Source organism: Rhinatrema bivittatum, chromosome 2, assembly GCF_901001135.1.
Source record: "Rhinatrema bivittatum chromosome 2, aRhiBiv1.1, whole genome shotgun sequence".
Lineage (NCBI taxonomy): Eukaryota > Metazoa > Chordata > Amphibia > Gymnophiona > Rhinatrematidae > Rhinatrema > Rhinatrema bivittatum.
Genome location: NC_042616.1, coordinates 137,047,760 through 137,073,837, shown reverse-complemented (window position 1 = coordinate 137,073,837; position 26,078 = coordinate 137,047,760). Strand labels below are relative to the sequence as shown.

The following is a 26,078-nucleotide window of genomic DNA, read 5'->3' as shown; positions in this document are numbered from 1 at the left end:
GCAGCAGCAGCAGTACAGGGTAGGGATGTGCAGGCAAAATGTTTTCGTTGCATAGATGATCCGTATTCGTGGGGGGTCAATTCTGTTTAATGCGGAAGTATGGAGAATTCAATAAGTTGTCGATCTGTAAATACGTTACTACTAAATTAACTACAACCCCCCACACTCCTGCCCCCCCCCCCAAAGACTTACCAAAACTCCCTGGTGGTCCAGCGGTGGGGTCCGGGAACTCACTCAGACCCTCGGTGCTGGTTTCATCATGGCGCCGATCGCCTTTGCCCTCACTATGACGGCGATCGGCGCCATTTTGAGACTCAAAATCGCCATCCCGCCAATACTCAAAATGGCGCCGATCGCCGTCATAGTGAGGGCAAAGGCGATCGGCGCCATTTTGAGTATTGGGATCGGACGGCCTGCGTGAAAGGAGGTCATTCCCGGACCCCCGCTGGACTTTTGGCAAGTCTTGTGGGGGTCAGGAGGCCCCCCCAAGCTGGCCAAAAGTCCCTGTGGGTCCAACGGGGGTCCCGGAGTGACCTGCCGTCCGACGCCAGGACTCAAAATGGCGCCGATAGCCTTGCCCATACTATGTCACAGGGGCTACCGGTGCCATTGGTCAGCCCCTGTCACATGGTAGGAGCACAAGATGGCGCCGATGGCCATGTGACAGGGGCTGACAAATGGCACCGGTAGCCCCTGTCACAAAGGCTATCGGCGCCATGATGAAACTAGCACCGATGGTCTGAGTGAGTTCCCGGACCCCACCGCTGGACCACCAGGGAGTTTTGGTAAGTCTTGGGGGGGTCAGGAGGGTGGGGGGGGTTTAATTTTTATTTAGGCCGAAATCTGTTTAATACGTGGGGAGTCGCGATGTGTTTCGCCTCCCCATGTATTTAACAGATAGCAAAAAATAAGTTGCAGATTACAAATACGTGGAAAACGGATGCACACCTCTAGTACAGGGACCCATCACAGAACTGATGCTGCCTCTCCATGTGGCACATCATCTCCTCATCTCCTGAATGCATTTACATCCAGCTAGGAAGTTTAGTTTATTTATTGTTTAGTTTATTGTTCCATTTGGTATTCACAGTCTCATTATTATCTCAACACAGTTACAAATTAAAAAGTACATAGCAGAAACAGACAGTGGCAGTGCTTTTATTTACCCTGTGGTACTGCACTTGTTCTGCTCCTGATTGCATGCTGGTTCAGCTCATAAAGTCTATAAGAGTGTGCACATGTGGGGGAGGCTGGGTTTCTTGGGCATTCACTGAATTCCTTGAAGGCCCTGACTACAGTTCCTAGCAAAGTCCAGTGCTGTAAAAAGTCTCAGTCATCTATGACCATGTACCTCATTTGTGACCTATGATATCCAGATACTCTTGGCCAGTGATGGCGAACTCTAGTCCTCGAGTGCCACAAACAAGCCAAGTTTTCAGGATATCCACATTGAATATGAATGAGATAGATTTGCAAACAATGGAGGCAGTGCATGCAAAACCTTCTCATGCATATTCATTGTGGATATCCTGAAAACATGGCCTGTTTGAGGCACTCAAGGATTGGAGTTCACCATCTCTGCTCTAGGCTTTAAGTCAATTGGGACCTGACAGGACTATGCAAATTTTCTGGTATTTTTCTTTTTGCCTCATATGATAATAAATGCATTGCATTTCATTATGTTTAATGTGAAGTACTTTTTTGGAGTTATTGAATATATATCTCATCTTTTATCTCTCCACCACTGTCTTTATTATAAATGCTAAACCTTGTTCAAAAGCTAACTATGTGACTGGTAAAAAAAAAACTACTAGTCCACATAAGCACAGTACATTATGTGTCTCAACCAATAAACCTATATAATATAAAACAGACAGGAAAATCTGTCTAACACATGTTCCATTTTCTAGACAAAATAACAGATACCATTTTCAAAACTCATGCCAATGATTTCAAAATAGATTAATTTTTCATAGTTGAAAGACTATGCAACGAAGACATGAAAAAAAAAATGCCATTACCCACAAACTGACTGTTCAACATTAAAGACATGGAATTTTTTCCATTGTTGCACTTTAGAGGTTTTATATGGATATAATATGTGTTTTCAACAATTTAAGTAAAACAAAAGCTAACAGTGTTTTTTCATTCTCAGCATCTGAGGCTGTCTGGTTGTTAGCTGGTGTTATCTACTGTAGCTCTTGAGTTTTGAAGGGATGGGTTATTAATCATTGTGTTATATTTTTTATCCAGGGAACTGTAGGATTTGAAGCACACATTGATAAATGTTTGGACCTTGCAGAATATCTTTACAATAGAATAAAGAACAGAGAAGGATTTGAAATGGTGATTGATGGAAAGGTATGTGTTCTGAATTGTAAATACTCATTGGTAACCTATGCTTAGGGCCAAAAATCTGTAAACTCACATGGTATTCTTATAGTTGGAGAAATGTTAGCCTAGAATAATTAGATGCTACTTTGTTTACAAATATACAATATCTGTATGGTAAACTGTGGTGTAAAGTAATTTGTGCATACCTACAAATATTTACTAACAGGAATAATAACAGTTCTGTTGAATAGCTTTGAGATTATATCTGTGTCCATTTTACAAGTACTCAGCAGTCATTCAGATAGCCAAAGATAGCATGGGCCTCAGGATGATGTTCCTTAGTTAACTTTCCTCTGTCTCATAATCTTTACTCTTAACATGCCAGGTTTAGATTATGGTTTAAATAGTTCAAAACTTGCATATTCACATTTAGATTAGTTCAAAAGAAAATAATCCCAAGTAATTTTTCTTTATTCCAGACCCTACATCCAATTGGTGTAAGCTATGACATAAAGCATCTTTAATAGCATGATCCCATACTAGTTCCTTTTCTTTTCTCCTCTGAACTGCATTCTAGGAGGTATACCGTCTGTTACTAAGAAAATTATATATGTAGAAAAAAAACATTGTCTGTTTCCAGTCAATATATTATAATCAAAGAGCCAAGATGAAAAATCTTCAATCAATAGAACTGAGTCACACCACCTTCTCCAGTCTTTGAGCTCCTCAAGATAAATTCCCTCAGAAAGGGAGGAATTTTGTAAACAGTCAGACATGTGCATAGGGAAGAAGATTAAGTCTGAGAATTAGACAGAAAAGTCAGTCACAAATGGAAGTCACATCAATATTAAGGGTCACATTATAGATTTTATGAGTAGCACAAGATCAGCTAGCATATTTTCATTTCAATAAAAGGAATTAATTGCAATATTTCCACTAACCCAGCAAGGGAAACCTACAAGTCATTGTTCAAGAATAAAGCATCCTCCAGTTCAAAGATCCACACTTTAGTGGTACCCAAACTAGAAACCGCACATCTTTTCCTCTATCACTACCCAGTGATCCCCAAGGAGAATGGAAAGGATATGATTTACATCTCCAAGTACTAACAGCATCTTCTTGGTTGAGCCTGGTCAATTCCATTTTCCATTCTCTCATCCTTGTCAACCATTCAGGAACATTATTAGTCCTCAATTCTTCCAATAGGTCACAATAGAGCTGGGAGGTGAAATCAGGCTTTGGCTAAGGAAATCTGTTAGAAATGATCTGTTTTCTTCTTGAAAGTTAGGCACATTCCTCTGGAACTCAAACTAAATTTCAGTAATTTTTTCCTATTTACTTCCAGCAAGTCTCTAGATGAGTTTTTACACTTTCTCCAATAAATACATAATGGCTTCCAACAGATTACAACAGAATATGTTCACTAAATGTTGGGCAGTATTAAGAAAAGGTACCCATTCTTATCTTGAGATTACCTCAGTCTGACATAATCTCACTCTACATTATACTATTTACAGAATGCAAAAATAACATTTCCTCCATCACATTGAGGATCATTTAAGATGAAGAAGCCTTAACAGGGAATACTATGCAAGGCTTTCCTGCGATATCAACAGATATTTGTCAGCTTCTGACGTTTAGTAACATGTTTTTAAGGTTATATATCACACCAAGTAATGCAAGTTGGGAGTGTGATCAAGAAACAGAAGCAATTGGAGAAATTACTTACCTGATAATTTTGTTTTCCTTAGTGTAGACAGATGGACTCAGGACCAGTGGGTTTATGCTCCCCTGCCAGCAGATGGAGATGGAGCAAGCTGACATCACAGTATATATAACCCTGCAGTGACCCCAGCCTGCCAGTATTCTCTTCAAAGCAACTGTGGACAGACTAGCAAAAAACTTGATTAAAAGCATAATTAAAAACAGGTAACCAGAACTGTACTCAACCAACCATAAACACAGTAAGATTCTAGGTATCCCAAGCTAGGGACTGGATGAACACTTACCAGTAATCCCTTGGGATCCAGAGCCCCACAGGAGGACTATTGACACACTCATGCAGCAGCCAAGGGCAGGAAGCTAAGTCTATCTGTCTACACTAAGGAAAACAAAATTATCAGGTAAGTAATTTTTCCATTTCCTAGTGTGTAGACAGATGGACTCAGGACCAATGGGATGTACCAAAGCAACTCCCCAACAGGGTGGGAGGCTGCCGCAGTCCAGTCAGCACCGCACATGCAAAAGCTGCATCTTCCTGGGCCTGCACATCCAGACAATAAAACCTGGAAAAAGTGTATAAGGAGGATCACATTACAGCTCGGCAGATATCGACGGGAGACAACAAACTAACCTCCACCCATGACACTGCCTGAGCCCTAGTGAAATGAGCCCTAATCTGAGTAGGCAACGACTTTTCAGCATCCACATACGTGGCCGTGACTACCTCCTTAATCCATCAGAAGGAATGGCTCCCGGTAAGACAAGGCCTGCAGCTCAGAAATTAGATGCGCTGAACATATAGCTACCAGGAACATAGTCTTCAAGGTCAACAACCACAAGGAAAGGCTATGCAGCAGTTGGAATGTAGGGCCCACCAAAAAATCCAGCACCAAGTTATGACTCCACAATGGAACCGGTAACCTCAAGGGAGACCAAAGATGCTTTACTCCCTTCAAAAGACAGACCACATCAGGATGAGAAGACAAGGAAATACCATTCACCGGGCCTTTGAAACTTGCAAGAGCCACAACCTGCACCTTCAAGGAATTAAGGGCCAATCCTTTATTCAACCTATTCTGAAAAAAATCCAGAATGAATGAGATCTTAACTGAATGAGGAAGAACACCCTGTTCCTCACACCAGGCCTACAGGACTGGCCTGAAGACAGATTGCTTTATGTCTTTCCTCTATGGCCCTTGCTGAACAGTATAATTTGCAAATTCGAAGGCCACAGGGGGCTAATACACCTGGTGGCACCAGACTGGCCCAGGCATTTGTGGTATGCAGATTTGCAAAGATTTCTGGTAGAGACCCTCCTTCACCTTCCGTTGCACATGGAGTTGTTACAGCAGGGACTGGTTCTTCGTGAGAATCCGACTCGGTTCTGTCTCATGGTTTGGCCCTTGAGAGGATTTGCCTGTTGAAGCGTGGTTACTCCTCTGCGGTGATTGCCACCATACTCCGTGCTCACAAGTTCTCCACTTCCTTGGTTTATGTGCAGGTGTGGAGAGTCTATTCCCAGTGACCACGGATCCCTTCTGTGACTGTAGAATCAAGGAACTTCCGCATTGCAAGAAGTCACCAGCAAGCCTCAGTGATCCACAATCAGCTGAAATGCCTCAGCTGACAACACCCACTCTCTTGGGTCCAGACTTTCCCTGCTGAGAAAGTCCGCTCTTACTTTCTTTTCCTGCAATGTGAGAGGCCAAGATCATCTGCAGATGACCTTCCATCCATTCCATAAGCTGATCTATTTCCTGTGACACATGCTGGCTCTTGGCTGCTCCCTGGTGATTGTTTTAGGCCACCGTTGTCACATTGTCCGATCTCAAAGCCTATGGATGAAGTGCAAGGATGCCAGCTTACTGCCTAGGCTTCCAGGTGATTGATGTTCCAATGGGCCTCTTCAGCATTCCAGTGCCCTTGGGCCATTAACTCCAGACAGTGAGCCCCCCCAACCATGGAGACTCACATCTGTAATGAGTACTAACCAGGTCAGAGAGGACAAGGGAATTCTCTTTCTCAGATGATTCTCCTGCAACCACCACTTGAGGTGGGAGCAGATTTCCATTGCAAGTGGAGCCAAACCGCATAGTCCTGAGACTGCAGGTTTCAATGAGACAGCAGAGAGTACTGAAGAGGATGCATATACACCCTCATCCATGGCACCACTTGCAGGGTAGCCGCTATCAAGCTGAGCACCTATAGGTAGGACCACACCATTGGGCATATGGTGTTCACCAACTGACACACTTGAGACATCAATTTCTGAATCCAAACTTCTGGTAGGAAAACTGTCCTGCTCCATGTCGAACCAGACCCCCAGATAGTCCAAGAACTGGGATGGCTAAAGATTGTTCTTGGTCAGGTTCACCACCCAACTGAGCTCCTGCAATAAGGAGATCCTCTTGTGCATCACCAGGCGGCTCTTTTCCTGAGACTTGGCTCAAATCAGCCAGTCATCCAAATATGGGTGAACCAAGATCCCTTCTTTTCACAAGGCCATCGCTGCAAACCACCATAACCTTGGAAAATGTTCTGAGAGTGGTGGCTAGACCAAAGGCAACCCCCCAAACTGATAAAGGCACCCCAACACCGCATAGCATAGAAAGCGTTGATATTCCAATCAGATGGGAATATGAAGATAAGCCTCTGACAAATCCAGAGAGGTCAGAAATTCCCCCAACTGCACTGCCGTTATCAAAGAGTACAAGGTTTCCATGTAAAAATGAGTCAACTTCAAATGATGGTTGAACCTCTTGAGATCTAGGATGGGACGAATGGAGCCCTCCTTCTTGGGCACAACAAAATAAATGGAGTATCACCCTCATACTTTCCTGAGACGTGGGCATTGGAACCACAGCCCTCAGCCTGAGGAGCCTTTGAATTGTGAACTCCACTGCCTACTTCTTCCACAGGGAGTGGCAAGGGGACACCAAGAGCATGTCCCAAGGAATACTGTGAAATTCCAGCGCATATATTTCTCGTATAACCTCTAGGACCCACTGGTCTGACGGATCTCAACCCACCTCCAATAAAAGAGAGAGAGACGTCCCCTCTCTCTTGTTCAGGAAGGTGGGTTGGTAAACCTTCATTGGGAAGCTCGGGAAGGTCCGCCACCCAAGCCGGCTCCTTTCTTGGGCTGTCGAGGATGAAAGAACTGAGACTGCTGAAAGGTCAACCCTCTGTAGGGTTGAAACCACCTGGAACCCCGGAGACAATGCCTCATACCAATGGGGCACAGTAACTGTTTCTTATCTTCCAACACCCAAGGAACCGGAGACTCACCCCACTTACTGGCCAGTTTCTCTAACTCACTCCCAAACAACAGCAAGCCTTTAAAGGGCATCTTAGTAACATTAGCTTTGGAGGCTATGTCAGCTTACCAATTTCGCAGAGTTGATGCCTGGCCGCTATCACTGAAGCCACTCCTCTGGCCGAGGTACGGACCAAATCACAGCCTGCGTCTACTAAAAAGGTGACAGCAGGCTCCATAATTGTTCTGGAATCCCCTCCAGAATCATCAACCTCTTGAGAGAGAAGCAGACAACATCGCGCAACTAGGGCACAACAGGAAGCAATCTGTAAAATCATTGCCACTACCTCAAAGGCTTGCTTAAGAATACTCTCGATCCTTCTATCATGTATATCCATCAGGCCACTCCTCCCTCTACTGGGATAGTCCGCTTAAAGATGGCACATAGTGCATCCACTTTGGGAATACGCAAATGCTCTCTCACAGCTGGATCCAGGGGGTACAGGCCTTTCAATGGCCAACCCCCTTTAAAATTTTCCTCTGGGGTGTCCCATTCCAGATCAATTAATTCCTGAGTGGCATTCATCACAGGGAAAAAACAAGAGGCTTTACGTAAGGAAACCAAAATGGGATTCTTCCTCGGCTCTGACATGGCATCCGAACCAGGGTCATCCAGCTGTTTCAAGGTCTGGGAAATCAAGGCCAGCAGTTCATTACTATGAAAGAACCTCAACATGGTTAAATATGGTTCCAGTCCTGGAAGAATTCCCCCATCTTACAGGGAATCAGGATCAACCTCATCATCAGTGCCTTCCAGATTCCTATTGGGAACACCCACAGGGAGTTCAAGTGAGCTCCAGTGCTTAAGCACAGGATTGGAAGAGGGAGGAGCCATTGGCTGAGGGTCCGACCAGGCAGGAATGGGGGAAGCGGAGGACTATGCCTGAAGAAAAGCCTTGAAAAATTTCCACCCAAGAAAAAGCAGTTGGATCCAGACCAAGTCCAGAAGGAACTGGAGCTGGTCCCACAGAACTGCCCTCACCTACAGAGGAGCCAGTCAAGGGAGAACTAACGTCTGGTGACCCACCAATCAAGGCAGTGACCAATCCATCATCAGAATGAGAGGAGCCAGGCTTAGCAAAATCCAAGGAAGACAACTCTCCCTGAGCGTCTGAGCATCGCCGACACAGGTTAGAAGCCAAGTCAGGCTGAGAAGCCCTAATATGACAAGCAACAGAATAGGAAGACGCTTAGGTTTCTTGCTTACCAGTGCCATCGCAACAGTAAATGTGCATCTGAACGGCTCGCACCCAAAAGAGGAATACGCACAAAAAATAAGCACCTAGAAGGAAGTGCGACAAAGCACATGCACAACTTGCGCGCAAAGCTAAGCATGTGAACAGTTTAAAATTTGTGCGCTTAAAAAGCGCTCCCAAAAACCGAGTAAAATGCGTGCGCAGAGCCAATGAACTGCACACACTGACGGCCTGTAAAGGGAAGCAGAGCACGTACAGGAACGCATGAAAAATTCCACCGCGGCCTACCACACGGCTTTCAAGAAAAAAGCCCAAGTGCGGGGCCTAGCCCACCAGGAATGAATGTCAGTACGGCTCGCCATGCATGGAGACCGGAAGAAGTCCTGAAACCCCTCTAACTGTCTCTGATTCACAGGTAAATCTTTTTTTTTTTAAACCTTACCTAAGCTCAGCGCTTACTGGCTGAGTACAGAGATGATCTCTGGCTGTGGGGAAAGAGGGCACCTACCATCACTGCTCAGCTCAGCTTCCTGCTCCTGCTGTTTTTCAGCTGAACTAGCAACTAACTCCACTCTGGGAAACCCAGTTACTGGACCAAGGCACACCTCTGAGGGACAACGGAAATCACCTCAAGAATTCTCAACTGGGGGAGGGTCCTTTAGCTATCACTACAGGAGAACAGGGCTTTCTTTTCCTTAATTTAGAATTTCAAATTTCTCCTTCCAAAAAGCTTGAGGCAATCCCCATAGGGAGATGCACATCCACCATCTGCTGGAGATGGAGAATACTGGCAGGCTGGGGTCACTGCAGGGCTACTGTGATGTCAGCTTGCTCCGTCTCCATCTGCTGGCAGGGAAGCATAAACCCACTGGTCCTGAGTCCATCTGTCTACACACTAGGAATGAATAAATTAACTTCTCCCCCTTCTGTGCAACTCTCTTCTGACCCACCCCCTTTCCCAAAGCAACTGGTTCAGATGGTAAGTTTCTCTAGAAACATAGAAATGACATCATCCCAAAAGCAAAAAACTACATTTAGACTATCTACAAATACAAATATTACTTATAGCTAGTAGTCTCATGGTTCTTTAGTTAAGTGCCACATTTTTATTTACTTATTTATTCACTATAGTTTATATACCTCTTATCCACATCACAAGACAGCTAAACTAAAAGTACAAATTAGTGCTGGAATTTAGCAAAGGGGATTACTGTAATTCTCTTTACATTGGACTTCCAGCAAGAAGTATGCAGAGATTGTAGTTAGCAAAGTGATTAATTTAACCAGATAAGTCAGAATATCAGCACTTATCCGATTAAATTAATGAGAGAACCCCAATCTGCCCATTCTCCACCCATTGACTATCTGGCTATTTACTTAGCCAAATAAGGGGGTCATTTATCAAAATGCTATAAGGTGTTTTTGCATGTGTTAAAGGCTTAACACATGCAAAAATCTTTAATGCATGCGATCGCACCATAACGTATGGTCAGATGCAAATCTGAAAAAGAGGTAGGAGCAAGCTGGCTTTACCATTTTGTGAGGTCCTATTGCATGGCTTTAACTACACCTTTTTCAGTAGCATTAAGGTGTGTTAAGGCTTGATTGCATTTTGTGATGTGTGCTCAAAGGCCTGTTTTACAAGAAAGAAAGAAAGGGAGAGAGAGAGAAAGAGAGAACGAGAGAGAGAGAGAACAAGCCTAGCCATAATGTCTTCTCCCTAGATAGGTATTTGTATCTCTATGGTAGGCCCACCTAGTAACTCAAGATGAGGTTTAGGTATTAGTATAGGGGGTTAGGGGCCACTTTGACATTCAACGTGAGACGTACGGACAGAACAGTGGTCTCTTGTGCAGATTTGATGGCCTTCGGAGTGAGGAAACTCACCCAAAGATGAGATTTGCGCAATGTTCTCTCTACCTAGCTTGATGGACTCTCTACCTGGGTAACATCAAGCTAGGTTGAGAGAGCATTGCGCAAATCTCATCTTTGAGTGAGTTTCCTCACTCCGAAGGTCATCAAATCTTCACAAGAGACCACTGTTCTGTCTGTACATCTCACGTTGAATGTGAAAGTGGCCCCTAACCCCCTACACTAATACCTAAACCTCACCTCGAGTTACTAGGTGGGCCTCCCATAGGGATACAAATACCTATCTAGGGAGAGGACATTATGGCAATTCTCTCTCTCTCTCCCCCTCCCCCCCCCCCCCCAAGATGGCTAGGCTGGTGCTCCAGGAAAAATAGGCATTAAGCCTGTGCAATAGCACTTTGCAGACTGGCAAGACCACCCCTAACTCCTCCTGTTTTTCAAATTTGCATCACACCATACAATATGCTGCTATCACATGCATTAAAGACATTTTTGCATGTGTTAATGGGGCTTTTCACATGTGATAAGCCCTCAACGCATGCAAAAACACCTTAGTGCATTTTGATAAATGAGGGGGTAAGTAACATTTCAATATTGACCTCAAATTTTTCTGTAGCTCTTGGATACTCTGGAGCTAAGATACATGAATAGGGTTCTTGGCCCATGAGAGAAAAATAATCTTCAAGACTCACCAATGGTTAGTTACAAAAAACATTTAGTCCATGCCTCTGACAAATGCAAAATGTAACATACATGATGGTTGCTCCCAAGGACAATTTTCTTTACTCAGAGGAAGCTAAACTATGATTATTACAGAAGAATAAAAAATCTATATACAGCCAAAAACTATTAGTTAGCACTTTAACTCCTGTCCTCTTCTTCCTCTGTATTAGAGGGACAAACATTAATTACAGTCTCAGCCACTTGTTGTACCTCTGACTCCTAACCAATAGGAATGGGTCTGACTTCTGGACAGAACAGTCCCCATGCTTCATATGTAATTAGGGTTAATGGTTGGTCAATACCTGTGTATCACCCAAATACCTGATGCTTCTCATTCCTTTCCCCCAGCAGCAGCAGGTATAATCATTCATCAGGGAAACATATTTCAAAATAGAACTGATTTACAGTTCTCTCATGTCTTGATAATCTAAGATGATAGTGAGATTAATCCACATCACAGAATTCCATACTTCCAGGAGAAATCTCATGCTCCTTTGATCTCCTTATCCTGGTGAGGACTCTTTAAACTCCTTCTAGTCCCTGTGTATCCACTTCTGAAAGGGCTCACATATAGTAATCCAGAGGGGAGCTGATTTCAGGTACTATTGCTTGTTTGAAGAATATCTATGCTCTAAGTGTAACCCCCTGGGCAGGATGAATCCTTTTACTTGCACTCAGGGGCACATAGGAAAAAGAAAAGAGATGGATCCTTTCTGTACCACACTCCTTTACTGTCTCTCCTTCACCCTCCCCCTCCCCCAGATGGAGTTCCAGGATTCCAGTGTGAGGGTGAACAATAGTTCTTTCTTATACCCTGCTTTTTGCAAGACCAGTCCTTTCTCCATCCTCCGTACACTGCACTGATAATTAACACTATCTCTGCATCCAGTAAACACGCATGAGAAAAATGGTGGCTTCAACTTCTTTACTGATAGTTGGTAAGATGACTGAATAATATTTACAGCTTCAATTTGTTTCTTGGTTCAAGTCCATAAATAATAAGATAGCAGAAAGATTTATTAAACTTATGACTCTATTTTTAAGTAATGTGTCTACTTTTACTGGATGCACTTCTTTAATACTTAATTTCCTTCTCTTCTCTATTTCTACAAATTCTCCAAGTTTATCAGATTAAATTAAATTTAGCTCAATTCTCCCTCAAAATCCTTATTGCCTCCTTAGCTCTTCCCACTGAAGATGATTAAAAGAGCAGCCCCAATAATTTATTAGAACTTAGTCCCAGGTATTTCTCTTACTAAATTCTCTGGAATCAGTTAACTCCTTAGGCAGTGCCTGGAGGGCACCTTACTCTCCCTTTAGTTAATACTCCATCCATATAGCAGCAACAGACTTCTTCTTACCTTCAGTTTCCTGCCTTTATTGCCCTTTGATGCAATCCCCTCCTCCAGATGAATTCCTCCACACACCTCTGCTTCTTTCAGAATGAAAGACTCCACTCTCTCAATGGTTTGGTTACTGAGTCCCAGGTAACAAGGGCCATCAGCTCCCAGCAGAACAAAAATAGTCTCTGAACCCAAAAAGGGGAACAATCAAGCAAGAAGCAGGACGGGTGGAATAAAATCTTCCTTACCTCCAAACATAGAAACTGGTGTAAAAAGAAAGTTACTTCAAAATATACTTCCTCTGTATCAGGTCCCTGAAGGAGAGATTGAATACTGCAGGTCTTCCTTACCCCAAATCCCGCTTCGAATACAGGGACGCCCCAATCCACTGCAATAAGAGGGACCGGTTCTCAAAAAATGGCTTAAAAGAATCCAAAGCCAGCTTAAAGGCTGGATCGATGAGTGGCTGACACCTAAATGGGAAAACGTCCTTACTCCTTTCCCATAACTTAGGATAAAAATAGCAAGCAGGAGTCAGAGGGCTCCTGTCAGCTTGAAACTAACTAAAAATCCATGAGGATAGGTGGTGCTTTGTTATGATAAACAACTAGGACACACCATCTGCTATTCCTATATGGGAGAGCAAAACCCAAACGACTCTCATTATTTTCTACACAGAACCTCTCCAATCAATTGATACACTCCTTTTAGTTAGGGAACCAAAGGTTCCCTACCTAAGTAAGATGATAATCTTGCATTATTTATTACAAGGCTGTACAAAATTAAATAGAAAAGATATAATGTATCTCATATAACAAGCCTGGAAAAAGCAGGTGACGCAGTAGTTAGCATAATGGCTAAAGAACCAGAAAAATGTTTCAGTCTGCTTCAACTGCAGATGCTTAATCTAACCTTGAGTAAATCATAGTTTTCTTCCCATTGCCTCAAGTATCCACTTAAACCATAAGCTAACTGGGTCAGAGACTTGTACTTTTATGTGACTGTTTATAAAACTCCATGGGTTAGTTTTCTATGTAAATGTTATAATATTAAAATACAACAAACAAAAATTAATTTTCATTTTACAATAAATTACACACATTGGGGTAGATTTAAAAAAAACTGCGCGTTCGCGTACTTTTGTTGGCGCACCAGTCGCAAACAAAAGTACGCTGGATTTTAGTAGATACGCGCGTAGCCGCGCGTATCTGCTAAAATCCAGGATCGGCGCGCTCAAGGCTGCCGATTTTGGGCAGCCGGCGCGCGCCGAGCCACGCAGCCTGCCTCCGTTCCCTCCAAGGGAACGCTCTTTCGCCCTCCCCTCACCTTCCCCTCCCTTCCTCTACCTAACCCACCCCCCCCCTACCTTTATCCATGGATTTAAGCCTCCCGGAGGGAGACGTAAATCCACGCGCGCCAGCGGCCCGCTGGCGCGCCGAGACGCAACCCGGGGACGGTTCCGGAGGGCGCGTCACGCCCCCGGACTGCCCCAGGCCGAAACCACGCCCCCGGGCCCACCCCCGAAACCCCGCATCCCGCCCCCAAAACGCTGCGTCGATCGGCCACGCCCCGACACGCCCCCGACATGCCCCCGACAAAAAACCCTGGGACTTACGCGAGTCCCGGGGCTCTGCATGCGCCAGCAGGCCTATGGAAAATAGGCGCGCCGGCGCGCAAGGCCCTGCTCGCGTAAATCCGGGCGGATTTACGCGAGCAGGGCTTTTAAAATCCACCCCATTTAGTGTCCCCCATCAGAGAAAAGCCCAGGTTATGTGACCCTCTCACCCTATGACACCAACTTGAAAATTATAGAAATATGTATAATTCAAGTATTCAAGACAATAGAGTGATCTTACATATGAGGAAGGGACCTATGTAGTCTCAAAAGCTCTTATACAACAACATTTCTGTACAGTTTTCATGTTGGTCCAATAAACAGCATCAAAACATGAAAACTATAAATTATACTAATAATATAATTTACATTTTTGCATCATTTACAACAATACATTTTTCTTCTGCTTTTTAGCCTCAACATACAAATGTTTGTTTCTGGTATATACCTCCCAGTTTACGTAATATGGAAAACAATGAAGAAAGGATGAGTCGCCTTTCAAAGGTAAGCAAAGTAATGACAATGTAATGGCCAAAGCCAGAAGGATGTTAGGTTGCATAGGCAAAGGTGTAACCAGTAGAAAAAAGGACATAATAAAACTCTAGGGATGTGCATTTGTTTGAAGTTAATGAGTAAAATGCAATAATGAGGACCATTTTCACTTCATTTGTGGACCTACCAAATGAATGGAGGTGCCCACAAATTTAAACAAAAATTTTAGTTTCATTCATTTAGGTTTTCTATTCAAGTCTATGGCACATTTAAGTCCATGACTATACTGAGTAAGCATCAGCAGCAGGCAGGGACTAGCTAGTAACTATAGCAACCAATTCTTACCTGTGTCACATAGCAGCCTTGTCAGAGTTGAGGAAGGAAAAATTGGCAGAGAGACCGGATGGAGGACAAATCACAATAAAGCATCTTTTTAACCAGCCTATAGCTGCTGTTTGGCTCAAGTGATGCTGAGATCCTTCCACTGAATGGTCTGAGCATGTGCAAAGAAACTTTATTTGCTCTATTGGATTAAAAGGGAAGGATCTATTTTCAGAGACTTTCTGAGAGTTAAAGAAAACCTTTAAAAAAGGCACTAACATTGGCAAAGTAATTTTTCGGATTTTTTCTGTTGCAGTCATTGGTCTCACTCACTGTGACAGAAAGGCAGGCAGTGGCGCTGCTTTCTGTATCCACTGGGGGTAAGGTAGAAGTGGAGTGAAGATTGAAGATTGAAGAAATGCCAGCAATTTTTGTGACTCTGTTGCAGCACAATGCAGTCCAGTGACATTATCTGTATGCAGATTGAAGAAGAGCATAACCTTGCTAGCCTTCTTGGTTCTCTTTCTAACAGTTTTTGTGTGCAAAAGGAGTCAATCAGCAATGCACACACATACACCATATACATGTGTGTGTGTGTGTGTGTGTGTGTGTGTGTGTGCATTTGAGACAGAGATGATTTTGCACACACTATAAGGAATAGCCCTAGAAAGATACACTGAGTTTGTGCCACCATTAGCAAGCTGTTGCTATCTCTGATTGGCAAGTTGGCTCTGTGCTTTCTAAGCACTGATATTTATTTATTTATTTATTTAATATATATTTCTATACCGGACTTCACGAATAGAATTCACATCAGGCCGGTTTACATGGAACTTAGGGGATGAACAAGTGTAACCAAAAACAAGAAGGCTGAATCAAGCAAAGTTACATAAAACAAGGGCATGAACTCAGTCTGTCGACTAGATTGAGTGTCTGATAGACACACTCATTCAGTACTAGAATAGTACTGTGAGTACTGGTACACTATCAATAAATTTTATTACGATTTTGAAACCCCACTAGGAACTTCAAATTCTATCATGCCACTGTGAGGTAAAGGCAGAGGAGGGAATGGCAGGGGCAAAAGATTTGCTGCAGACCCAACCCAGCCAGTGAGAAGTATAAGCAGTATTAGTAGTAATGAGAAAAAAGATAGTCCTGCCCCTAAATTTAAAAGATACTTTTTAGCTGCAAAGATCCAGGATAGAAAGCAGCTCTAGCCATAAGAAATTGAAATTGGAATTTCATGTGCCACCACCTGTTCCACTTCCTCTTCTTTTGGAGCAGAGGCAAAAGGTAGGAGAGTCATCCAAAGTTGGCATTAGCAGAGAAAAGACAAGGATAGGAGAAGCAGAAGTGCAACACCCAAAACCAGTAGCATACTCTTCTGTTGTTACTGCTTCTGAATTAATGGAGGCAGTATTTTCAACAACTGATTCTGAGAATCTTGTCTGGAATTCTCTGAATCAGAAGATATTAAAGAGCTAGTAGCTGAAGAAAATTTAGAAGGTCTAGGCAGTAGTGTCTGAGCCTCCAATGAGGTGATAGGGGAGAAAAATGATACTGATGGTATTGAGAGCAACTCCCAGGAAGAGCAGGTAGTGCAGACATGGAGCCTGAGCAATGCTTCTGGACTTTTTTTCCTCATAGTTCACCCTCAACATCAACTCCAGTGCCAGCAACAGCCCACAAGGATGCAAAGAAGACATCTCACAAGACATCTCTGGACTGGAATCATTTTAACATGAGGGAGGACCCATGTTTCGCTCAGTGCATTCACTGCAGTAAGGCCATCAGTCAAGGGATGGTATGGGGGCATCTGGAAAACAAGGGTGTGCAGCATCAATTGCAGAAGCAGCACCTATTAGTAGTGGCATCAGGGGAAGGCAGTAGTACTAGCCTGGGAAACCTTGCTGCTACTCAAAGCAAAATGCATAGGAAAGGAGTTGAAAAGGGAAAAACTTTTCCTCAAGCTGATCCCATTGCCCCTTCTACCAGTCAGGTAGCAGGCCAACAGACCTCAGCCACACAAAATGCAATATGTAATAATCATAAAAATTATTCCTACCATCCTAAACATCCCCTAACTTGCCCCTTTTTTTTACCGAAGCATTGGGTAGGACAAATTTCTTCCTCTATCCCAATCCAATTAAATAAATAAAAAATACAAGCAACCTGACAAGCCCAAACTCACCAAAAATAAGACCTGGGAGCTGCCTGACTAAGATCTAGCCATGTTGGCCCAATGTATCTAGTCCTTCTGTTACCCATTGTGATGTTTGTGAGAGTACCTACCGGTGGAGAGAGCTGTAGTGGCTTCTAGGAAACATTGAGGGCCTTATATTCCAGCTTGCTATGGCATTTTTTTGGAGCTGCCAATCTGAGATCTATCTGTGTTGGCTCGATGCGCCTGGTCCTCCCTTCCCCATTGCGACATTATTGAGGGTTCTTGCCAGCAGGGAGAGACATGGCAGCCTTATATTGCAGCTTCCTGTGGTGCGCAGCTGCCAGCATGCCGAAGGCACATGACTAAGGTACACACCCTTTGTGCCAATTTTTCTTGCACTTGTTGGATGTAAAAGGAAAGGCTGTTGCTCTACCCTGGTAAGAGGTCCGCTGAACACTTTGTTTCAACATTTGAATATTACAACATTACGTGATCCTATGGGGACAGTTTAGACACCTCCCTTTCCCCTGACCAGCGTATTCCTCCTCCCATGCCAAAGTTCATGTCAACAGGGGTTTTATGTTCTCCTGAATTGGCTGGAGAGTCAGAAATCCCTGTAATAAGATCAGGAGAGAGGGTTGTTCCATTTGCCATTACACCAGGCATGCAGAGGGAAGAAGGTTTAGTACCCCTGGACTCTGCTGCAAATTGATGGAACAATTATTGGACCTTCTGAACTGACTCAGCAAGGAGTTATTTCCCCTCTCACTGAAGCGGTCTGTGGAACCTGGTCCTACTATGATGCCATCTGCCATAGGAAGTCATCCTGTCGCCATTTGCAGTGTCTCTACCACAGGCATTGAATAGTTTGTTGGAAGTTGAATCCAATCCAGAACCTCTTAATATCACTCTTAGAGATGTCTGAAGAGTAGTTAGTAGGACGGAGACTTATTTGACTCAAACATGTTCCCAGTTATGTGTTTTTACTGCAGGTGTTTCTTCTAAACTGACTGAGTTAGATCAAAGAATGAACTCTATGGATGAGCAGATTGCTTCTTCTTCTAATGCTATTGCTATTTTACAGGCTACTACAATTGCTAGTGTGACTGGACCGCCCAGTCTGTTAACATATGCCTTAGTTCCATTTCCCTTTTCTATAACATCTTGAGCTATCCATCCCCTCTTGCCCTCCTCCCACCTAGGAGAGCAGGGATTGGTTACTCATGCCCTTTATAATCATCCATTTTGTGGTTTAAGGTGTAGCTAGTTTCATTTTAGAGCAAACACCAGAGAAGCAAGATGTAGGAATTTTTCCTCCCTGCTAAGGCCTCCTTCCTCATCATAAATCCCCTATTTTTGTAGGGGATTGGCCTCTGTGTGCAACCTACCAGAGGATCCCTAAGTATTTAGTTCAGTAAGACTGATTTTTTCCTGGATTTCCCTTTGGGCGAAAGGGCTCTCAAACCAGAGGACTGAAGATCTGTGAGCACCACTCTACTCCCTAAATGGGCAAGACCGATGACAGATCCTTCTGAGTGAGATCATTTATGGTCAAAATGTATCCTGTTTTTCATAAAGGAAAGTACACTTTTCAGTTGTGAAGAGGTTTTAAGCCACCCCTCTTCAATAAGAGACTGGCTGGATCAGCAGCTTCCCAGCCAAAGACGTTTCAACACAAGGAGTCACACCTTTACAGCAACTTAATAGAGTCAAGGACAAGCAAGGAGACACTATCCAGATCTCCCATAACTTGGGACCAGGATACAGGGCTCAGTGCTCAAGAAAACACTGGACTGTAAGGTGGATTTTTACTATGCTAGCAGGGGACTCCTGACCTAGGAATCCCAGATAAGAGGCTGGGAGAGCTTTGAGTGCACAATTTTATACCACCATGGGAAGCTCAACCAGTGTGCTGAAAGGAAAAGGATACCTACCCAACAGTGAAACACTCTATCTGTAAAGACATAATCTATAACTGCACCAGTATTTAAGGATGGACTTTTATTTGCCTTAAAACAATCAGTAAATTATTATTTAACACCTAGCATCTGATCCTGTTTGGTTAATCATAGCATCTCCCTCCAGAGGATGCCACAGCTAAAAATACACAAGAGACACACCAAAGTTTTTTTCATTGTCTGGGCATAGACGAGAGTCTCCCCCCCATAGAAGGAATCCCCCCAGGAATCAGGAGTTGAGCTGGGAAGAAGTCCCATAGGTTATAATTGTGATTGTATGCCCTTGGGATTAAACACCCCAGGTAAGGGTTACACTAGTGTTAAAGATAATTTGATTTTGCATAATAAAATGGAAGCTTTAGGGAATTGGATGAGAGCAAGGAATTTGAGGTTACTGAATTTTCCTAAGATCAGTAGAAGTATTACAGTTTCCTCAAGGAAAAAACTTTGTTCTTTCTAATTGCTATTACATGCCTGATAGAGTTAAACCTCAAATGAAGAGGGGGCCTTTGATGTATTTGCCCCCTCAGAATCTATTGATTGATCTGCCTTTTTACAAATGTCATAAGATAATATTTCATCAAGGTCTGCTCTCATTGTAACTTTTATAAATGATTCTGATAAAAAAGCTATCCTTAGTCAGTACTTTAAGCATAAAAAGGTTGGTTTCTGTGGTCAAAGCGTTCAGATCTTCCCAGATGTTGCTAGGGAAACCCAAATACAGAGAAGATCTTTCCTGGCCTTAAGGCAATGTGTTTTGGATTTAAGTGCTTCTTTTTACTAAAATTTCCCTGGAAATGTATCGTTTTGTATCAGGGTAATAAGTTACTTTTCTATGATTCTATTCATTTAGAATCTTTCCTCATGGATAAATCATCTGTAGGACCTGCTGAGGTAATTGGAAACATTTAAATTTTCTTAGGCTACATCTCGTTTTCTGTGTTTTTTCTTATAAATTATTGATTTCCTGTTATCTCCCTTTATTTCTTTTTTTTATGGAGACTGTATTATAAATTGTACATTTTCTTATCATGTGTTATTGTTCCTTTGAGATATGCTTTTATAATGCAAAAATTGCTTGGCTTTTAGTTCATTAAAAATGACTAAGTGCTAATAAATATTAAATTTTAATTTAAAAAAAATAAGACCCATCCACCCCATCTCCACATAAAATCTAGCTCATCTAAAAACACACTTCCCCTCCCTATGGAGCTTCCCAAAAGGTGACCCTCTTTGGATTGCCCCCTCAGAGGTGACCTGAGGTGGTGTCCCACTGCTGGCGGTGGCATTATCAAGCCCCTGGGCTGGGCTGATGTCAGAGGGGGTGCAGCCAGTCACTGAAGGTGGGGGTCTGGCAGGCTGATGCTGCTTCAGTCTCAGTATAGCAGTTACTATAGGTATCGAAGGGCAGGGCAACCATAATGGCAATCAGTGACCTGTTCCTCTCGGTGGTGGCAAGATCTTTCTCCCCTCTGGCAGTGGCCTCTTTTTCAAGATCTAGCAAAAGTCCCTCCTAACCACAGAGAGATATGACAGACTTACCAGAGCTGGCAGGAGGTCCCAACAGGGTAGTTCTCACCACGGCAGTCGTCCCAGAGGTCCAGCTGAAGAAAGGCCGTTAGGTGGTGACCTGAGATGGCAGAGCTAGGATGAGGGCTGTTGCCGTCAGTCAGGTACGATACTGAGCATATGATGCCTGCATGTTTATTCTGTATCCACTGCCACTTTGGGCCTCATTTTCCAATATCGCATGCGATACCAAAAAGGGGTGTTACCTTATGCTAATAAGCATGTGTATCGCAGTCACAGCTATGCAACACGCTCAGAGAGAGAGAGAGAGAGAGAGAGAGAGAGAGAGACTTGCTATACTGTCTACTCCCTAGACAGGTATTTGTATCCCTATGGGAGGCCCACCTAGTAACTCGAGGTGGGGATTAGGTATGAGTGTAGGGGGTTGGGGGCAAGTTTGCAAATGAGGCAATGTGGAAATTGAAGTGTAGGCAAACATTTTGTTGGGTAATGTTACAGTTCAGTCTTAATCAGTACAGTTGCTCTACCTTTTTCTATCAAGGACTAATGTCATCAGAGTGACATTGCATGCCTGATAAGTATAATTAGGCACATGCATAAGGAAATGAGGCAGCTTGTGCTTTCCATGGCCTAGAGCGATGCAGACCCAAAATGCTTCCTTATATATTCATATATGAACCCTGTTGACCCATATTTGGCCTCCCATGCAGCTTCTGCCACCATTTGAATCAACAAATATTTTTATTCACTGAACTATCCAAATAGATACTCATCTTGGCCTTCTTTCCAACCATAAAATAGATGAGTCAAGCTCCAAATTTGGTGAAAAAAAAAATATATTCGATGCAATGTCTTGTAAACTTTCTTTATGCAGTATTTTAGAACAGCTGGCTATGAATTGCTCAATAGATTATGAATCTGATTTTAAATTTCTATCTTGTGACCCAAAGGCAGGGACTTCTACTGTGAAATGAATGAAAAAGAGATGAGCTGTCAAGAAGAGAAGTTGGTTCTGGATTATAAAACCTATTAGAGTACCTATGAAGGAGATATGTGTTTTTTACAAGACAAATCCCTAAAACGGCATAGAAACGTGACAAGCAAAGGATGGGGGTTAAAAAAAAAAGAAAAAATGTAAACAATGGCACGAGTGTAAAACATTTTTAAGGTGACTTTTCAGATAGCAAAAAACTGCTGAGGCATGGCTAGGTCAAAGGAAAGGTCAAGATGATTTTAAAAGTGGGAAAAGCAGCAAGCACAGAAATGCATAGGGCTGAGTGAAGGCTGCAACCATCTGAAGTAGAATTACTCCTGAGTCCTACCTGAGGCAGGGCTAAATATATAAAGGTCTGAGGGCACTGGGACTAGTGCAGAGAGGATGCATGCATTTGGCTGGATCAGTTCTGATGATCAGGTCCATGGGCAGAGTTGAGGGCATTAATAGAGTGTCTGTGGCAATTCTTCTTCCTACACAGTAAAACATTTCTTATTTCAAGCTGTGACAAATATGTACATTATTTTTTTAGCTCAGATAATCCCTTTACAAAGGTTGATATTTGGCAACACTTGCCTATCTGATACTATTGAGCCTCCAGAGGCCCAGAATAACATAAGTAATTTGATATCTATCTAGGTAGGCTTATTCATTTTAGGAGGATTTTTCAGATTTCTTGCCATAATTTCATAACTTTACACATGCTTTACACAGTTTAAACATAATTATATATACCAGATATGTAATTGTATGTAATTACTAGTGTGATTACACAGTATCTGCAAAGTAATATGTGCTCATTCACAATAAGTACTTTCTAGTTAAATAAAATTACTGGAGTGTTAGCATCAACTGTTACCCTGGCAGGAAGAACTTCCATAGAAAACATTATGTCCTACAACAAGAAACAAGCAATCTAACAAAAAGCCCACAAATGATTTTGATAAATAGCAAGGTTTTCAACTTTACCTAAGATGGCAGAGTTGCCACATTGACTTTACTCTCTCCCACCAGACCTCCGCCAGGAACATTGTCATATCACATTCAGAAAAAAATTAAAAACATGGCTGTTCGGCCAAGCATATCCTTGAAGAAGCCTTATGGTAACCCACATGGACCAACACCCCATGGTTGTGTCCCCTTTCCGCCGCACAAAGGAACTGTTTCCTGCTAACTGTGCTCCTATATAACTTGCCTAATAGACTCCACTGTGTAAAATTGTATATATTTTTTACCATGTAAGCAATTGCTCTCTGCTTACATGCACTGCTCTCCAGTTAGAAATCGTTAATCTATCCCTTTTTTCTAACAGCCCAGTTCCACTTTCCCTGTTGTAATGTAACTTTCGCTTTCAGTGTTAATTGGTTTACCCCCCAGTTTATTGTAAACCGGTACGATAAGACCTGGTCTTGAGCATCGGTATATTAAAAGAATTTAAATAAATGCTAAGGATTGTGGTTCCAGCACAGGATTATAAAGATTCATAATTATCCAACACCACTGATCATTTTTAATAAGTGATATATTTCATGGAATTTCTTTTCAGCAAGTCACAGAATGCAAAAACATATGGAAACCAAAGAAAAGGCTGATTCGATATCTATACATTACTTTTGGAATGTACTTTTTATTATAAATGGGATGGCAAGATATGCTTGAGCCAAAAGGTTCAGCATTACTGTTGCCAAACTGGCACAAGATCTACCAGCTGGAAACACTGACTGGCAGGGAGAGTGGTGCAATTTTTTTACCATGTTTATCCTATAGTTCATAATCGATGTCCTGCTGCATAAATTCACTCATTACATTGGCCAACCACTCAATGTCTATATTATTGTTACCAATAAATATAGGTGCACCTTCCTAGCATCTGGATTCCTGACAAGCCTTTGATTTAAATAGACTGTTTTGCATATGCAGCAATTTCTGGCTGTACTAAACAGCATTCTGCATCTCTTTTCAATTAAGAAGATAATTATCTTACATTGAACCACACAGGGTTCCTATGTGCCAAAGGTTTTCTCCCATTTTGCATCTATCAAGAAAAATGATTAGTATAGAGGCCCTATAGTCAAATACCAAACTCAGTTGTGTTTAAGTCATTCAAACCACAAGAATTATGGAAGAATATTAATGGACTTTGCAGTACTTTTTCCAGGTAACAAAAAGAAATCAGCCATTGTGAACGTCACTTTTCATTTGAGATTCAGGCAGCTTGTCCAGTAAACTTCTGAACAGTGAAGGTTTTTATGCTTAAGCGCAGCGTCCACAAGATATTAGCACTGTTTTGATTTCTGATTAGTTGAGTTCTGAATTTTTTTCTTTGTTAAAAGTGTGAGCAAATTCTAATTTAAAAAGTTACTTTGGGTGGGTTGGTTGTGGGGGTAGGATGAGGGTGAGGGGGTCAAGGTTGTTTTTATACTATTGAATATGTTGACACTGATTATGCTTTATTGTTTATAAGGATGTTAAGCATTTTAATTGTATTGCAGCAGGCACTGTTCTTATTGTATCCTGCTCAGGGATTTTTTGTATATGTGACAGGTGAGGAAATCAAAACTATGAAAAGATAAATACATAACTGTATTTTTCATGCCTGCAGGTTGCGCCTGTGATTAAAGCTAGAATGATGGAATATGGAAGCACGATGGTTAGCTATCAGCCACTTGCAGACAAAGTGAACTTCTTTCGCATGGTCATCTCCAACCCAGCTGCAAGTCATCAAGACATTGATTTCCTAATTGAAGAAATAGAGCGTCTGGGACAAGATTTATAGTCTGGTCTCTAAGGCTGATCCAAATCCCTTGTCAGGCAAATGAGTTGTTGCAAATGGTGTGAATGTATTTATAGTGCATTAAAAAGTAGTTCTACATTGTGTTGTTGAAGTATAGTACAGTCTGAATTCAAGAAATACTGCTCCTCCTAAAAGTTGTTTCTTATGATTTAGAATATCCCTGCAATAAGTAGCTATACAAGGCTGAATTCATATATTGCTAAAGAAACAATAATAGAATTTTGTGAAAGTTTCCCAAACTTTAATAATGTAATTTACTGTTAAAGTAGTCAGACTGAATGGTGCCAAATTTGATAGAAATACTTAAAAGTCAAAAGAGATGCTTTTTAGGTATAATCAACCTTCAAGTAAATATAAAATATCTGTTTGAAAATAAAAATGTATTGCCTTTTTCATATTATCAGAACTGTATTTCTTATTTACCTCTAGAAACATTTCAAATGTATTTAAATACATATAATTTTTCAAAAGGAAAATATATATATTAAACAAATCCTATTTTGTAATGGACAGATTTTTATTTTATATGGGTTATAAAAAGTAGGGGGCAGAAATTACAAAAGCTAAACAAGATTGCTTTCCTTTTAGAAGCTTAAGTAGAGCATATTTTAAGATACAAACCCATATATTATATAACTTAAGATGTGAAACTGAATTTCTTGGTCACCTAGACAGTGGATCCCAAATCCAGTCCTCAGGGACCCCCAGCCAGTCAGTATTTCAGGATATTCACAATGAATATGCATTAGGTATAGCAGCATACAACTAAGACAATGCACGCAAACATATCTCATCCATATTCATTAAATTCTGACTGGCTGAGAGCCACTGAGGACAAGTTTGGGAACCACTGCTCAAGGACATGCCTAAGTATAGGCAGCAAGATCTCAAGAGTCCTGTAGTTCTTTGAAAAAGATTAGCAGATTTCTAAACAATATGAGGCATAACTATGTCAATGCTGTTTTTGTTTTCTTTTTAATCTCTCATGACTTCTGAATCTTGTAATCATATTTTCCTCTAGGAATCTAGGAATGCAGAACTACAAGTCCCAGATTTCAGTACTATATATACAGTATATATATATATATATATATATATATATATATACTGCAATAAACTGTCCCTAGTGACCAGTGGTGAATTTCGGGGGAGGCAGATGAGGACGTCACCCAGGGGTCAAGTTTAGAAAGGGTTGGATTAAGGGTAGAGGATAATGGGATTAGGAGGAGCCCATAGATAGAGCACTACCAGGGGTCCAAGATACCCACAGTCTGTCCCTGCTAGTGATCATCTGATAATCTCATTTATATACATCAACAATGAGATGACTCTCCCAGTTAATCGCTTAGTTATCTAGTGGGATGCATAGTAAGTAATGTTAACTAAGATTCAAGACTTTGATTGCATTAAGGTGGCCAAATGCTAGATCAAATCTTAATGGACTGGACAAATTTAAAAACAAAATCCAAATGTTATGTTAAATAGCACCAGAAGCTGTCAATTATCAATTCTTAAAGACCTAATTAAACATGAAAGGATCCTATTGAGATTGAAGTTAAGTTATACCCCACATTTGACATTACTATGTAATTTTTATAAGGAAAAAAAGACAGAGGTAACAGTCAGTTTATCATCTGGCCATATGCAATACTGTGCATTCTGACAGTCACACACTCATGCATCTGAGTAGGAGGGACTGCT

The 26,078-nt window shown here is 42.0% G+C and overlaps 1 protein-coding gene across 1 annotated transcript in view; it reads left to right on the top strand.

Annotated features, from left to right (window-relative positions):
- GAD2 (glutamate decarboxylase 2) overlaps positions 1-24,651 on the top strand; it is a 159,190-nt gene extending 134,539 nt beyond the window's left edge. Inside the window, exons 14-16 of the mRNA XM_029592613.1 lie at positions 2,254-2,361; positions 14,536-14,625; positions 24,186-24,651. Coding sequence (XP_029448473.1) covers positions 2,254-2,361; positions 14,536-14,625; positions 24,186-24,359 — 372 coding nt within the window. The 3' untranslated portion in view covers positions 24,360-24,651. The remainder of the gene's footprint in view (positions 1-2,253; positions 2,362-14,535; positions 14,626-24,185) is intronic.
- Positions 24,652-26,078: the final 1,427 nt, after the last annotated feature.